This window comes from Salvelinus alpinus, chromosome 15 (genome assembly GCF_045679555.1).
Source record: "Salvelinus alpinus chromosome 15, SLU_Salpinus.1, whole genome shotgun sequence".
In the NCBI taxonomy this organism is placed as follows: Eukaryota; Metazoa; Chordata; class Actinopteri; order Salmoniformes; family Salmonidae; genus Salvelinus; species Salvelinus alpinus.
In genome coordinates this window covers 57,334,308-57,350,576 of record NC_092100.1, presented here as the reverse complement: position 1 = coordinate 57,350,576, position 16,269 = coordinate 57,334,308, and the positions used below count along the sequence as shown (strand labels likewise).

General features: G+C 42.1%; 1 protein-coding gene across 1 annotated transcript in view; it reads right to left on the bottom strand.

Moving 5' to 3' along the window:
• The window catches only part of LOC139540406 (homeobox protein aristaless-like 4), a 54,502-nt gene extending 38,494 nt beyond the window's left edge, over positions 1-16,008 (bottom strand). Inside the window, exons 1-2 of the mRNA XM_071344204.1 lie at positions 15,548-16,008; positions 4,608-4,948 (exon numbers count right to left, since the gene is read on the bottom strand). Coding sequence (XP_071200305.1) covers positions 4,608-4,948; positions 15,548-15,875 — 669 coding nt within the window. The 5' untranslated portion in view covers positions 15,876-16,008. The remainder of the gene's footprint in view (positions 1-4,607; positions 4,949-15,547) is intronic.
• Between the last annotated feature and the right edge of the window lie 261 nt (positions 16,009-16,269).

Genomic DNA, 16,269 nt, shown 5'->3' with positions numbered 1-16,269 from the left:
GGCGGCCGCCGGCTGTTGGTATACACCCAGAATCCGTGCTGACTCCCGGGGCTGGTAGGTCTGTCTCAACCCGGGCAAAGCTGTTCGATAGCTGGTGGGATCTTCTCAGATGAAGGGTGGCCAGACTGCCTCCCCGATCTCCTACGCCTTGTGAGTGCCCAGTCTCCCATGGGCCGTGGAGTTGAGCTTAACATCTGTCCATTGGATTGGGACAGAACAATGCCGCGTAACTCATCAACATCTTTGCTATAAGAGGCATTTAAAACTGAGATTTGGTTTGCCTGGGTTACAGCAAAGTCGGTGTACTTAGAAAGCAGATTATCCTTTTCTTGCAGCCGAGCTAACACTTGGAGGATCTCTTCCCTAAGCTGCTTGATGGTGGTGCATTTAGGGCAGACAAATCCCTGTCCATTTTCCAGTTCCAACTTATTTTGTGATTATTTCGAAACAATCTCACAATTGAAGCATTTTTGCCCAGCCATGGATTAAAAACACCAGTGGGCTAGCACTGCTAACGTTAGCCTATTCAGTTTTCATGATGGCTAGCAGCCAACAGGAATCCAGGACACACAATTGTGGTCCCAGCCGCAAAGGCTGACCATGTCATTGAATCTGTAGCAATACAAACTTTAGGTATGTTTTAACCGATTTCATGAAAAATATTTCATAAAAACAACAAACCGAGTGTAGACAGTACAATGTTCTGTTGCGCACTTTGAAGTCTGTTGCTTGATGACATCTGTTGTGATAGGCGTATGCGCACTCACCGGGAAGATGTTACTATTGGGACATACAATCACACCCCAAACCGACTCAGAGGGTACCAAACTAGGAGGCCCACGGCAGTCCGAGGCTCAAACACACAGAAAACCTGCAGTCACCTGGAAACTGTGTACTCGCGTGCAACAATGGCAGCCCAAGATTCAAACCCACAGGGAAACTGTGGTAACCCAGACAAAACGCTGCCTAACATCAACCACGGCGGACCAAGCCCTTAGACCCTAACAAGAAGGCTCACACAGAGACCCAAGGAGTCTGGAATGCCAGAACTCACACAAGTAACCGCAAGTCCCAAACCACAGGGCACCTGTTGCGACTTGATAATGCGCGTTTGCGCGCCGCCTCATTGACAAACCACGGCAGCCCAAGGCTCAAACCTACAGGGAAACTGTGGTAACCCGGATAAATGCGCAATCTGGTGCTGCCAGACACCAAGGCAGCCCAAGTCTCAATCCCACAGGGAACTGTGATTACCCATATAATTGGTATTTATTAGGATCCTGGGGTCCACATGAAACATGACATAATACATAGTACAGAACATTATTAGTCAAGGACTGAAATAAAGACATTTCAAATGTCAGTACATACACACAATATCTAGGTCTAATACATAGTACAGTGCAAATCACAATGCAAGACATATAACATGGTTGTGTCTCTTCACAGTACCCTTTGTGCAGTAAGGTGTTCTTTTATCCGTTTTTTTAAACTGGTTGTATTGCTAGCTTGAGTTACCTGGGGTGGCAGAGTTCCATGTTGTCATTGCTCTATTTAATACTGTTGTGTTGTACCGATGAGTGTCTGAACTGTGTGCCAACTGCTTGAACAGACCGTTCAAGTACCTTCAACACATCAATACCTTGCACAAAGATCAATAGTGATGCAGTCAAGCTCTCCTCAACTTTGAGCCAGAAGAGACTGACATACATGTTACTGACAATTTCCCTCCATGTACATCTAAGTGCGATACGTGCTGCTTTGTTCTGGACCAACTGCAATTTACCAATGTCCTTCTTTGCTGGACATGACCATACAGCTGGGCAGTACTCCAGGTGCGACAAAACTAGGGGCTGTAGGACCTGTCTGGTCGACTAAGATGTCAAGACGGCAGAGCAACGCCCTGTCATGGACAGACCGCTTCCCATTTTAGCAACCATTGGGTCTACATGTTTTGACCATGAAAGCTTGCTATCTAGGGTTACACCCAGCAGTTTAGTCTCCTCAACTTGCTCAATAGCCACATTATTCAATAATAGATCTAAAAGAGGTTTAGCGTTGAGCAAGTGATTTGTCACAAATATTTTACTTTTAGTTTTTGAGATATTTAGCACCAGGCAATTGCTAGTTACCCATTCTAAAACTGACTGGAGCTATGTTAAATGTCTCCGTTATTTATTTGACTGTTGCAGTCGACGTGTATACTGTTGAGTCGCCAGCGTACATAGACACACAGGCTTTATTCAAGGTCAGTGGAAGGTCATTTGTGCAGAAAACAATAATGGCCCTAGCCGGCTGCCCTGCGGTACACCACACTCAACTGAATTTGCACTTCCATTTATGAAAACCCTCTGTGTTCTATTAGATACAGTGGTTCCACCTTTAAAAGTCGTGTCATACTGCAGCACACCTTGCGGGTTGCCTCAGAATTCTATGGCACCTTATTTAATTGTCAGCCATTGTTACCATTAATGCTAGTTAGTGCTAGTTTGACCACCTGAGGGCATCTTTGAGAAGCATTTCATAGCCTTCAATATTGGCTGTGCTAGAGAATTTAAAATGTGTTTTTTGTAAGAACATAGTATATGGGATTGATTTTAAGAAATTTTGCTTAATTCATTTGCTTAATATTATGGTGTTTCTATTCCAAGAAACAAAAAACAAGGGTTTCCGTTCAGGTGGAACAGAAAATATGTCACACAACATTGAAGGTCGGGAGTAGGCTACAGTACTAAGAGTATAGCATTTCCACACCCTAATTGTAGTCTAACCAATACCCAAATGGAGATTCAGTGAAAATAAAAACCTCATTGCTTTATCAAGACCAATTCCCATGCTTGTCTCAGAGCAGTGCGAAACAGTGCTGAAATAGTTGACCACAGAGGATAGGCTTTTGCTTCAAATCCTATTGCTTCTAACTTCAATATGCTTTTTAAATAAATAAGACCTCCACCACTTTTAACAGCACATTACTCAACACTAGTGAGACTCATGTCACCTACGGTAGTCCTACAGTATATCGAAAATATATTTTTCAATGACGTGACTCTCCAATAATTATATTTAGAGGATTGGAGGATTTTAAATTAATATCTAATGGGCATTTTTTGTTAGGGCAAATCAGATCTGTGAGAATATCTAAGGGGCTTTTATATCAATCCAAAATAATTAATAATAATAATAGTCACTTTGTTTAAAAAAATATATATATATATATTTTGGAGATTTCGTTTTCATTTAACCTTTAAAAGGCCATTCTTGAACATGGGGTGAGACATTCTCACTAATTTGTTTTGCCAGTTTGTTATTTAGAATGATTTCTGTTTTTAGAGGGAGAGAAACCAAAAGCCAACCATCGCCTCATGGGTCTCCCGGTCGCAGCCGGCACGGGTATCAAACGAGCATCTGTAGCAACGCAGTTTGCACTGCGATGCAGTGTCTTAGACCACTGCGCCTCTCGGGAGGCCCCATTCACAAAGTTTTTAATGCTGATCAATTGCCTTGCACAAACTATAAAGATACAGAGAGGTGTTGGCAATAGTCTATTGGCCTGCTAATAGCCCGTAATGGGCAATTATAATACATGGTGTCCAGGTCAGGATAACCAAATGTTTATTAAAGACTATCAGAAAGAATGTTGGTATTTGAGTGTGCCGCTCCCCACGTAGGGCCACTGGGTCAGAAGACGAGGTGTCTCTATCTGGTTCCATTACCAAGATATTCCTGGTTGTGTATACCAGAGCCGACCCGAATCGACCACTGGGTCAGACGGGTCGACTGGGTCTCGCTCGGATGGGGCGCGTTCGGACACAGCCCGATAGAGGCAATTCCACATGGGGCGGGAGGAACCGTCCGTCTGAACACCGGCCAAAGACCGGCCGACAGGGGCCCTCCCAGGTGGAAAACGAATGCAAATCGGTCATTTATTTTACTGTTCCTCCACTCTACCAGACCAGGTTCTGTTGCCCTGACTGTCTCAGAGCATGCTGGGAAATTGAATGTGGCATCTGAGTGTTTCTTATTGCCTTGCCAAATAACTTTGAGTTTTATTTGTTCCTCTCTCTTTTTTTTCTTGAAATAAATGCTGTGTAGTGATGTAGTTTGAAGTAACATGGTCATTTTGGGGGGAAGCCCTTGGCCTCTGACCTCTTAACAAAATCTGCAGTATGTAGAACTAAAGAATAGTATTTCCGCTAGTCCTGTCCATGGAAAGACAGAACGAGAAGGGAAGAAAAGATAATAGCCCATGCTATGTGTTCAGAACAAGGTCTGTCCACATGCCAATCTTCTCTCTCTCTCTGTCAGATCCCTGAGTAAACATGTACATGATGAAATGGACAGAGCTTCTACAGAAAACAGCTCATAGGAGTCCTTTTGGCCTTTCGATTTTTGCGGCTCTGTAAGGTGGAAGCAATATTGTGGAAGTTCCACTGCTGCTCTGACTATACCTATTCAGACCCTTCAGAACTTCCAAGAGGAAGGGGTAGGGAGAGAATTGGGACCGGGCATAATAGTAGTACTTCAGACCATGGTCCTCATCATGGTTTAGTGGTTGTTCAACTGAGCCAAGTAAAAGGTCAGAGGTCAAAGCTCCGAAATCCTCTCACCTGTACTCGTGCTTCTGTCAGGACGGTCCTCAACGCCAGCTGTTCTCTGGCGTAGACGTCAGGGTAGTGGGTCTTCTGAAACACCTTCTCCAACTCCTCCAACTGATATGAGGTGAAGGTGGTGCGGATACGCCTCTTCTTCCCCTTGTTGCTTTCCGCAGCCTCGCTCCCCTTGTCCATGGGACTGGAGAGGTGGTCCGAGCCAGGGCCAAACCGGTCGGATTGACCCTGACCCTTGACCCCTGACCCTGGTTCCTTCAGGTTCAGATAGGAACCCTCTATCACAGGGGAGTCCGTTTTTAGGGTCAGCTCAGAGTCAGTTAGCCCGCCATTGTCTTTAGCTGTGGGGGGGATATGGGTGAGGGGGAGAGGAAAACAATATGAGAGGAAATATTTGTTTTTCAAGGTCCATGATTTCCTTCATGAGTGTGATATGGTCTCGACATTTACAGTTGAAGTTGGAAGTTTACATACACCTTAGCCAAATACATTTAAACTAAATTTTTCACGATTCCTGACATTTAATCCTCGTAAAAATTCCCTGTCTTAGGTCAGTTAGGATCACCACTTTATTTTAAGAATGTGAAAAGTCAGAATAATAGTAGAGATTTATTTCAGCTTTTATTTCTTTCATAAAATTCCCAGTGGGTCAGAAGATGACACACTCAATTAGTATTTGGTAGCATTGCCTTTAAAATTGTTTAACTTGGGTCCAACGTTTCAGGTAGCCTTCCACAAGCTTCCCACAATAAGTTGGGTGAATTTTGGCCCATTCCTCCTGACAGAGCTGGTGAAACTGAGTCAGGTTTGTAGGCCACCTTGCTCGCACACGCTTCTTCAGTTCTGCCAACAAATTCTCTCTAGGATTGAGGTCAGGACTTTGTGATGGCCACTCCAATACCTTGACTTTGTTGTCCTTAAGCCATTTTGCCACAACTTTGGAAGTATGCTTGGGGTCATTGTCCATTTGGAAGACCCATTTGTGACGTTGCTTCAATATATCCACATAATTTTCCATCCTCATGATGCCATCTATTTTGTGAAGTGCGCCGGTCCCTATTTTGTGAAGTGATATCCTCTGGGTACACATTGTGCATTTTGTTGTACATGTCTGTTTCCCAAAATAAATTACATTCAATAAAAAAGGAGCCTTTTGATCCTGGACTTGGCGCTCCAGTACCACTTGCCATGCGGTAGCAGAGAAAACTGTCTATGACTTGGGTGACTGGATTCTTTCACATTTTTGGGGCATTCCTCTGACACCTCCTTGTATATTAGTCCTGGATGAAAGGAAGCTTGGCCTCAGTGATGTACAGGGCTGTACGCACTACCCTCTTTAGTGCTTTGCGGTCGGATGCCGAACAGTTGCCATACCAGGCGGTGATGCAACCGGTCAGGATGCTCTTGATAGTGCAGCTGTAGAACCTTTTGAGGATTTGGGGACCCGTGCCAAATCTTTTCAGTCTCCTGAGGGGGAAAAGGCGTTGTCGTGCCCTCTTCCCAACTGTCTTGGTGTGTTTGGACCATGATAGTTGATTGGTGATGAGGACACCAAGGAACTTGAAACTCTCGACCCGCTCTACTACAGCCCCGATGGAATGGGGGCGTGTTCGCCCCTCTTTTTGCCTATAGTCCACAATCATCTTCATTGTCTTGCTCACGTTGAGGGAGAGGTTGTTGACCTGGCACCACACTGCCAGGTCTTGGACCTCCACCCTATAGGCTGTCTCATCGTTGGTTGTGATCAGGCCTACCACTGCGTCATCAGTAAATGATGGTGTTGGAGTCGTGCTTGGCCACGCAGTCGTGGGTGAACAGGGAGTACAGGAGGGGACTAAGCACGCACCACTGAGGGGCCCCCGTGTTGAGGATCAGCGTCGCAGATGTGTTGTTGCCTACCCTTACCACCTCGGGCGGCCCTTCAGGAAGTCCAGGATCCAGTTGCAGAGGGAGGTGTTTAGTCCCAGGGTCCTTAGTGATGAGCTTTGGTGCTGAACGCTGAGCTGTATTCAATGAACAACATTCTCACGTAGGTGTTCCTTTTGTCCAGGTGGGAAAGGGCAGTTTGGAGTGCGATCGAGATTGCGTCATCTGTGGATCTGTTGGCGAATTGGAGTGGGTTTAGCATTTAGCAAGATGCTGTTGATGTGAGCCATGACCAGCCTTTCAAAGCACTTCATGGCTACCGATGTGAGTATTACGGGCAGTAGTCATTTAGGCAGGTTACCTTCGCTTTCTTGGGCACAGAGACTATGGTGGTCTGCTTGAAACATGTAGGTATTACAGACTCGGTCAGGGAGAGGTTGAAAATGTCAGTGAAGACGCTTGCCAGTTGGTCCGCGCACTCTGACTCCCGCAGCCTTGTGAATGTTGACCTGTTTAAAGGTCTTGCTCACACCCAATTGCACAGGCCTCGAGCTTAATGATGATCTTGGATGTTACTATGGTGTTGAATGCTGAGCTATAGTCAATGAACAGCATTCTTACATAGGTATCCTCTTGTCCAGAAGGTTAGACTCAATAGAGGACATGATTTTCTAAGTCTTTCTCCAGACACAGCTGAAAACTACAACATTGGGTTCTGATCAAAAGTAGAACACTTTATAGGGAATAGAGTGCCATTTGGGACACAACAATCACATCTGCCTTGTATTTATGGGGTGGCTAGCTCTTCTGTTGTGCTGTGTGGCTGTGTATGGCCTGCATTTCTGCAGACTCCTGCCCTCTAAGCACTCTAATTGGTTCCACTGGTGATCTGATTTCAGCCATTGCTGTGGACTGTGGTCAGGTAGAAGTTTCTATAGGTTGAGGATCCCAACCCCTACAACCTCCCCTGGCCCTGTTGTACCATGCATTGCATGAGGCACTAGCCTATAGCATGTACAGGACCAAGTCTAAGGCACTATAGCTGAGACACAAGTTTGTAGCATTAGCCTCTCTTAATGATGATAATGCCTGGTACAAGAGATGCAATATAGTTGATATGTTATGCTCAGTGCCGAAGGAAGGAAAGATAATGAATCGTCTGAAATATTCTAAAATATGTGAAAAGAGCACAGCCATTGAACCGCAGTAAAGGTATGCAAGGTATGCACACATGTAAACTCGTTCAGAAAGTCAATTAAATTGAGTACAGTCGTTGAAGTTTAACAATTGTGGGAAAACAGAAAGGTTCTCATAAGCATGATGGCGGTGTGCGTATACTGTATGCATTTCAAGCTAGTTGTGAACTTAACATGCACAGAGGGAATATACACTACATGACCAAAAGTATGCTCGTCGAACATCTCATTCGGGCCTTATACAGTATACCTATGCATTGCAGAAATGTCAGCTATAGAGAAATGTCCATGGTTCCCAATCTACCATAACAAAATGTATTCATAATAAGCTGGGTACAGTTGTGCCGTTGATGGAGAAAATACATTATAAAGTTCTGCTGTTGATGGAGAAAATACATTATAAAGTTGTGCAACATCTCCGCTCCCTTGAGCACCAACTCTATCCTCTCCAAAGCTATGATGCCTTCAGAGCAATCTGGCTGCAACATTTTACAGAATAACACTGCACAGCTTTCCTCAGGGGAGACATATTGCATTTAAGGATCACAGTTTGAATGGCTCTGCTCTGTTATTGGTCTTTGCAAAGTGTTTTTGATGCAGGGTTGAACTACCCTTGGCTCTCATCTTTGAGAAAGACGCACGTAAAATGTGTGTGATGAGAATTTAAGCCGAAATAAAAGGCCTTACTCCTATTGTTTGCAGTCAAAGGAAAGGCTGTTTTTTTTTACTTCATGGGGTATACTTTGGTGAGAAAAGGTGCCGGCTGTCGAGGTACAATCTCGTGATGAAAAAAGGCCCACAATGTTACTGTAACCTATGCAGATATAGGATCTTAATTTGATCACCCCGTTGCGGAACATTCCTCCAATGCAGGTAGGAATTCATTTGAAGTATAAAAAGGCTTCTGAAGTTTGTAATTTCCACTTTGAAATTTCTGACTTGATTTTCCCTTACAAAAAATGTAGGCTATCAACCCCTACAAAAATGTCTAATAATTATAATCCACATAGTAATTCACATTTCTTGTTGCTCCGGGATTATTTTCCTTGTGTTAGCAAACTGGCTCAAATTAAGATCCAACATCTGTGGTTCCAATGTCCACAGTTAAACATTTCGCTCACTGCATGAAATTGAGGCTTTTCATTTGAATTTCATGCTTTTATGAGTTATGGAAATGTGTTTGGTAATTATATGCTAATTAAAAGCAACAATAAAAATCATATGATGGATACATTTTTTCAATATGGGAATGGCCTAGTCTGTGCAGCAGTTATATTTTTAGGAATTAGTCATTTCCCACTTTACTTTACTTTTTCATTTAACTTCTTATGGCTGCAGGGGCAGTATTGAGTAGCTTGGATGAAAGGTGCACAGAGGTGCCCAGAGTCAACAGCCTGCTCCTCAGTCAAAGTTGCTAATATTTGCATATTATTATTAGTATTGGATAGAAAACACTCTGAAGTTTCTAAAACTGTTTGAATTATGTCTGTGAGTATAACAGAACTCATATGGCAGGCAAAAACCTGAGAAGTTCCACTTCCTGTTTGAATTTTTTCTGAGGTGGCAGATTTTCAACCAAGCTCTCAATGAAATTACAGCGAGATGTGGTTGAGTTTTCACTTCCTACGGCTTCCACTAGATGTCAACAGTCAATAGAACTTTGTCTGATGACTCTAATGTGAAGGGGGCCGAAGGAGACAGGAATGAGTAATCACTGCCACGAGCTGAGCATGCTTTCACCATGCGCCTTCACATGAGGAGGACCTCCGTTCCACCGCTCTTCTGAAGTCAATCTAATTCTCCGGTTGGAACGTTATTCAAGATGTATGTTAACAACATTCTAAAGATTGATTCAGTACATCGTTTGACATGTTTCTACTGACTGTTATGGAACTTTTGGACATTTCGTCACGTTATAGTGGAGGCGCTTTGTGACTTTGTTTACCAAAGGCGCTAACCAAAGTAGCTAATTGGACATACATAACGGACATTATCGAACAAATCAAGCATTTATTGTGGACCTGGGATTCCTAGGACTGCATTCTGATGAAGTTCATCAAAGGTAAGGAAACATTTATCATGTATTTTCTGGTTTCTGTTGACCCCAACATGGCGGCTAATTTGGCTATTGTTCTGAGCTCCGTCTCAGATTATTGCATGATTTGCTTTTTCCGTAAAGTTTTTTTGAAATCTGACACACCGGTTTCATTAAGGAGAAGTATATCTATAATTCCATGTGTATAACTTGTATTATCATCTACATTTATGATGAGTATTTCTGTTGAAACAATGTGGCTATGCAAAATCACAAGATGTTTTTGGAACTAGTGAATGTAACGTGCCAATGTAAACTCCGATTTTTTGTTCTAAATATGAACTTTATCAAACAAAACATGCATGTATTGTGTAACATGAAGTCCTATGAGTGTCATCTGATGAAGATAATCAAAGGTTAGTGATTAATTTTATCCCTATTTCTGCTTTTTCTGACTGCTATCTTTCGCTGGAAAAATGGCTGTGCTTATTGTGGTTTTGTGGTGACCTAACATAATCGTTTGTAGTGCTTTCGCTGAAAAGCATATTTGAAATCGGACACTTTGGTGCGATTAACAACAAGATTACCTTTAAAATTATATAAAACACATGTATGTTTGAGGAATTTTAATTATGAGATTTCTGTTGTTTGAATTTGGTGCCCTGCACGTTCACTGGCTGTTGTCATATCGATCCCGGTAGCGGGATGCAGCCATAAGAAGTTTTAAGATTATCAAGATGATTGCCCATGGAAATAGAGGTTATCCAATAATAATATTAATTATTATTATAATGTGGTGCTAGTAATATTATTCCTTTTATGATATTTTCATTATTGTTTTTTTTATGTTGCTGTTTTTGGTGTATGTTTTGAAGACTTTAATTTTCCTTTTTTTAAGTCCGTTTTAATCAAGGTTCAAATAACGGGCTTTTCTTTCTCTGTGAAACTTCCCCCGCAGTGTAAAAAACGCCACAACTCTGGATATTAGAACTGGTGCATTCTTTCTAAAGGTCGGGCATTGGAGCAGCAACAAACTGTGTCATAACATCTGTATAACAGTTGCTTTTAAATTATTTAAATACACGTCATTCTCTGGAGCAAATATATAAAAGAAGAGATCCTATGTCTTTATTCCCTTCCCTTGCTTTGTGTTCTTATTATTTTCTTTGCGCTCAGATTTAAACACAAAACCAGCTTATTTTATTTTCAATTGATGTCATATGTTGTTGTTTTTTTAAATAATTTTATTTTCATGAACTTTAATAACACTTAAGTGCGTCAATCATTGCAATGGAAGGCCTATAGGCATCTTGCAATCCCAACTACTTGCAGATGTGTATGGTCAACGCCATTACACTGTGCTTTCATATTAACATCATCATTGACGTTATCTTTGTATCCGTTCACCATCGACGTAACATTACTGCAACCAATCTTCTAAGTTGATATGAACTTAGAACATAGTCAGACACCGTCCAAAGTATCTTGTGCTATGCAGCCATGCTCATAGAAGTCAACCCGCTGGCCATATGGGCGTGTTGTCGGTGAATTTAATAAGAATGTGGCATTCGAAGTCTGTAGGTTTTGCCTCCCCAAAAATAAGTTTAGGCTATAGTTCATTTCAATCATTAGGCTAGGATTTTGGACTGATGGTTTTGGGCTTATAACGTAAGTACCTATACATTCTCAAATGATAAAAATCCTAATTCAAATCTGTGTCATGATAAACATATCAGGTTTGAAGGTAAGACCCAAATGCAGACTGTGTCGAAGTAACAATGTTGATTACAGCAACATGGGCAGGCAAACGACAGGTCAAGGCAGAGGTCGATAATGCAGAGTAGTGGGGCAAAGGTACAGGATGGAAGTCAGGGTCAGGCAGAGGTCGGTAATCCAGAGGTGGGTCAAAGGTACAGGACGGCAGGCAGGCTCAGGGTCAGGCAGAGTGGTCAGGCAGGCGAGCTCAGAGACAGGACAGGCAAGGGTCAAAACCAGGAGGGTGAGAAAAAGAGAGACTGGGTGAAAAGCAGGAGCTCAGACAAAATGCTGGTTGACTTGACAAACAAGACAAACCGGCAACACAGGTATAAATACACAGGGGATAATGGGGAAGATGGGCGACACCTGAAGGGGGTGGAGATAATCACAAAGACAGGTGAAACAGATCAGGATGGGACAAAACACGATGTAGATATGTCATTGTATATGTGCTTTAAGTTTATAAATAATACTTTTCTTAATACCTATTTTAATATTAGACTACCGGACCAGTATGATTTAAAGATATTGAGAAAATAAACTTTGAACCACTTTGGGCAACAACAAAAAAGTGATTTCCAAAAACAATCTATGTCAGTTTATTATACCCTGCCAGGTAGTCTGTTAATTTCTAGTATTGTATCGTTAGATGAGGGCAATAGTTTGGATGGCAGGCCATGATTTAGAAATGTAGGCCTAACCATAATGTGTGCATACTTGTGTTTAATATGATTGTTCAAACAATACCACTTTGATGCCTATAAATAAATAATATTGCCTCAAGTCTGTGTGTGTGTGTGTGTGTGTGTGTGTGTGTGTGTGTGTGTGTGTGTGTGTGTGTGTGTGTGTGTGTGTGTGTGTGTGTGTGTGTGTGTGTGTGTGTGTGTGCGCGCGCGCGCGCGCGTGCGCCTGTTGTATGCCAAGTATTTCCATATTTCCCAGCATGTCTTCCGAGTGAATGTGAGACATAACCACCCATGACTTTGTTTGTTAGTGACAGAGACATGGTTGTTGCATTCAACAGCTTCTATTCTTGAAGCCTTCACCAAGTGACTGCTTAAGTGAATGTGCGGACAGAGTTTAATTTCAAATCGGGACTAGGCTAATTCTACTTAAATAAATACACGAGTTAATCTTTGTGAACCATGATGACCTGAGGATGCTTCAAAAACCAGTGATGGGACACTAATACGTAAGCATTGTGTGGAATTGGAGCAAAGCACCTAAACCAAACAATGGACAGAGGTAAAAGAAAACGTTCAAAGAATTTCAGTGACTTTGAAAAAAATCTCTTGAAGCAAATTATGTCAAACCACCCAATTATCGAGAACAAACAGCATGATTCATCAACCCGAAAACAAGAAAAATAATGTCTGGACTACCAATTCTAATGAATTCAACTCAAATTACAAAACGATGCTACGACAACTTCAGGTAAGATAATGTATTTATTGTTGGCTCACTTTTACAAATCAGAGTCACTTTGAAATGTTAGCTTTTTTGTGTAACACAACACAGTGGGGGCTTAACATGTTTGTGTGACAGAAAAGTTCCCATATTCATAGATCTCTACAGTACCTTGTAGTTGGCTTGGGCAGCATCATCAGGGGAACTTGATGTAATTGTCTTTCAGTTGTTCACATATAGCATTCTGCATACAGTCGATTCACTTACACCACACAAATCTCCGGTTTCACGATGGAAGGTTCCAGATGCCAAAAACTTCAAGGTGATCAGTACTTGCAGGGACGGAGGGATGGGCCTTCCCCGACAAGAGTCAGATGAAGGCCTTGGCTCAAGCAAACAAATGTCAGCAGCATTTTCTTTGTACATACGGAAACGGTTATAGACAGGGTTGCTCCTGTCTATAACCGCCCTTCTGTTTGGCCTTGGTGGTGCTCTTTGATCGTCATTGAAATAGTCCAGGTAATACATTTTCCTCCATTGCCAAGGTCAACCTGGGGGCCAACATCCATTCATCTGAAGTTAAGCCTGCCTCTAGCCAGGTTTAATTTAAGCCTTCACTTAGCTCTAGATTAACTCTAATCGTCCTTCTGGAAATCACATTTTTTAAATCTAGACTAGAACAAGTTTGAAACTATTTAGTCCAGTTCGTCCAGTTTAAAAGTGGCTTAATCTGCGTCGGTGAATCCACCCCTTTATGACCAGATTTCATAGAGCCTTTAGTTATGGCCTTATTATCTTCGACTTCGTGGTATGAAAATCCTGGCTCATGGGGCGCATCAGACCTTCGAGTCACAATATACTGGTTTGTGAAGTGATTAGTAATTCCTATCAGAATCCAGAATATCCAACAATTCGAATTTATCACCCACAACCTATACTCAGAATGATTACTATGGTGAAGGACTTCAAGAAGACTACCTAAACCATCTAAACTGGAACTCAGTAAGAGTCCAACACCTTAAAGATTGGATTAGTTTAGAATCTTTTTATTTCTCTTTGTATAGTGTAGGATAAATTAATCAATCAATGCGCATGAGGAAACATCGATATTAAAACTATTCTAAAAATCTACCAGCAACAAATCATGCTGGGAAATATGATAATGAAGCCCCTCCCACATCTTTTTCAATCAGAAAGTTAATGGAAATGAATGAACTCAACACAGTGGAGTAAGAACAATATTTCCTCCCTCAAATGTCCAGGACCTTGTTTCCCAGCTGTGAGGTAACTTATGAATTAAGATGATCGTACCAGATGCTTCGCTCTTTACCGGCCACATTTTATAAGAGTGTTTCCCAAACAAGCATGTAGAGTGAACATGTCAAAGCCAATTTATGCTTGATCTGACAATGTCGACAATGTGGTCTGGAGGGTGTGATGCAATTGGGGAGTCTCCGGAAGCATGCTGAGCCCAAATCAAGCTCAGCATCGCCATGGCCTCTCCAATGTTTTAACAATGTGGTGTTTCCAATGTTTACTGGATAAGATTCAGCTGTGGAATATCATGTTTAATCTTACATTCTAAACAATGAGAACACTTATTGGCAAATCTCAATGCCTAATGTTTAAGTTTTAGTGTGTGTGTGTGTGTGTGTGTGTGTGTGTGTGTGTGTGTGTGTGTGTGTGTGTGTGTGTGTGTGTGTGTGTGTGTGTGTGTGTGTGTGTGTGTGTGTGTGTGTGTGTGTGTGTGTGTGTGTGTGTGTGTGTGTGTGTAGGCTGCATCACTTGCTCCCAGTCCCCATAGAGCCCAATTCCCTTGGTGAGAAATCGTGCAATAAATCATTGGTCGGCAAAATGTTCAGATTATTGCTTAATCTCATATTTCGGGGGCTGTCCTCTGAGTTTCTATGCTATAAAATAATCTATATCAGTCTAATTGGCTCCCTTTTTGTGTTGAAATAAGTAATAATATAAATTGCATATGATGGTATGTGCATGAGGTTTGCTGGTGTGTTGAGAAAGTATAGGCCTGTATACTGTAAATGTTCAAAAAGAAGCTATTTGCCAGGGGTCCATGGTATTACAGCTTCGGATAAAGCTTCTGCTAAATGGCATATATAGGCCAAGGTCAAAATAATACAGATTATGCCAGAATGAAAGTCAAATCATTTCGCATTATTTGTCATTGTATTTTCTTCACCAACAACTTGGCTTCATAAATGATGTGGTCATGCAGTTTCTAACAGGCAGACGTTAGCGTGTGTGTCTTCTGTTATAAAGATGTTTTGGGGATTTTAAATGTTGGCTTCTCTTAACAAACTACTGTTGCTCTCTGACCCCTTAGCCTATAAAATCAACACATTCCCTTTAATTGTTAGCCTTGTTGCCCACACGATTCTTGGTTGTTAACTCATAGTCTAGTTATTAAGGCTGTTTGGGATGCTGATTGACTGGCGATAGCCTAACCGCATAAACGTTGATTTTGCGCGTTGCCTCTGAAATTAATAAATAGCTTAACATAACTTTGAAACTTTCTTATTTAAGTGCGGAACCTCTTTACAAATGAATCTGATGTTTTAATTTTGGTCATCGCACCAGTTCTGAGCGCAGTGGTTTTAATTAATAACCTTTGTGCGCAGTGCAATCAGCATCCAAACTTACAACCGTTTGGAACTCACCATAGCAGGGGATAGACGCGCCGTTGTGTCCTTTGCTTTCGGGGTATGTTTTGCAACCTGGCGGTTGTATGAAGAGGTGGTTTAAATTGTTGCTTTCCTCTGAGGCGGCATCCTGTGACTGGCACTCCTGTTGTTGTGAAGGATTCCGAGACTTCTTCCCGTAACCCTGTTGTCCTTTGCGTGGTAGGAATGTTGGGCTGTATTTGGATTCACTCGTTTGGAATGTCCTTACGGGATTCGTGCCGTGTGGCGAAGACGTGTTATAATATGAATCCATCGATGTGATATTACAATATGAAACGCACGTATCTGCGTTCATTCCAAACATTTGATTTAAAACCAAATCGAAAAAATCCAAACTGTTTCTTCGTTGTCCTTTTACCCTGCAGAAAGCACTGGCGAACACACTCCCACACACACTTTCTCTCACACATACTCTGGGCGCATCTGGGGTTTGTTATAAAATGCATCAGATGTTTTTCCAGAGTCTGAAGCAGACTGAACAAATGCGAAGAAAGCCCCCTGAAGGTTTACCGGGGTAAGGAACCAAATTGACTCGCATTAGAGATGATACCACTGGTCCCACTAAAGTCCTCAGCACATGACACTCCGACCTTGTCGCTTCATAGACTTAGTTAAAGTAGAATTAGCCCACCACCGTTATTATTCAGACACCAGAGATGAGAGGTCAAACAGAGCAGATTTAGCTTTAATTTTTTTGT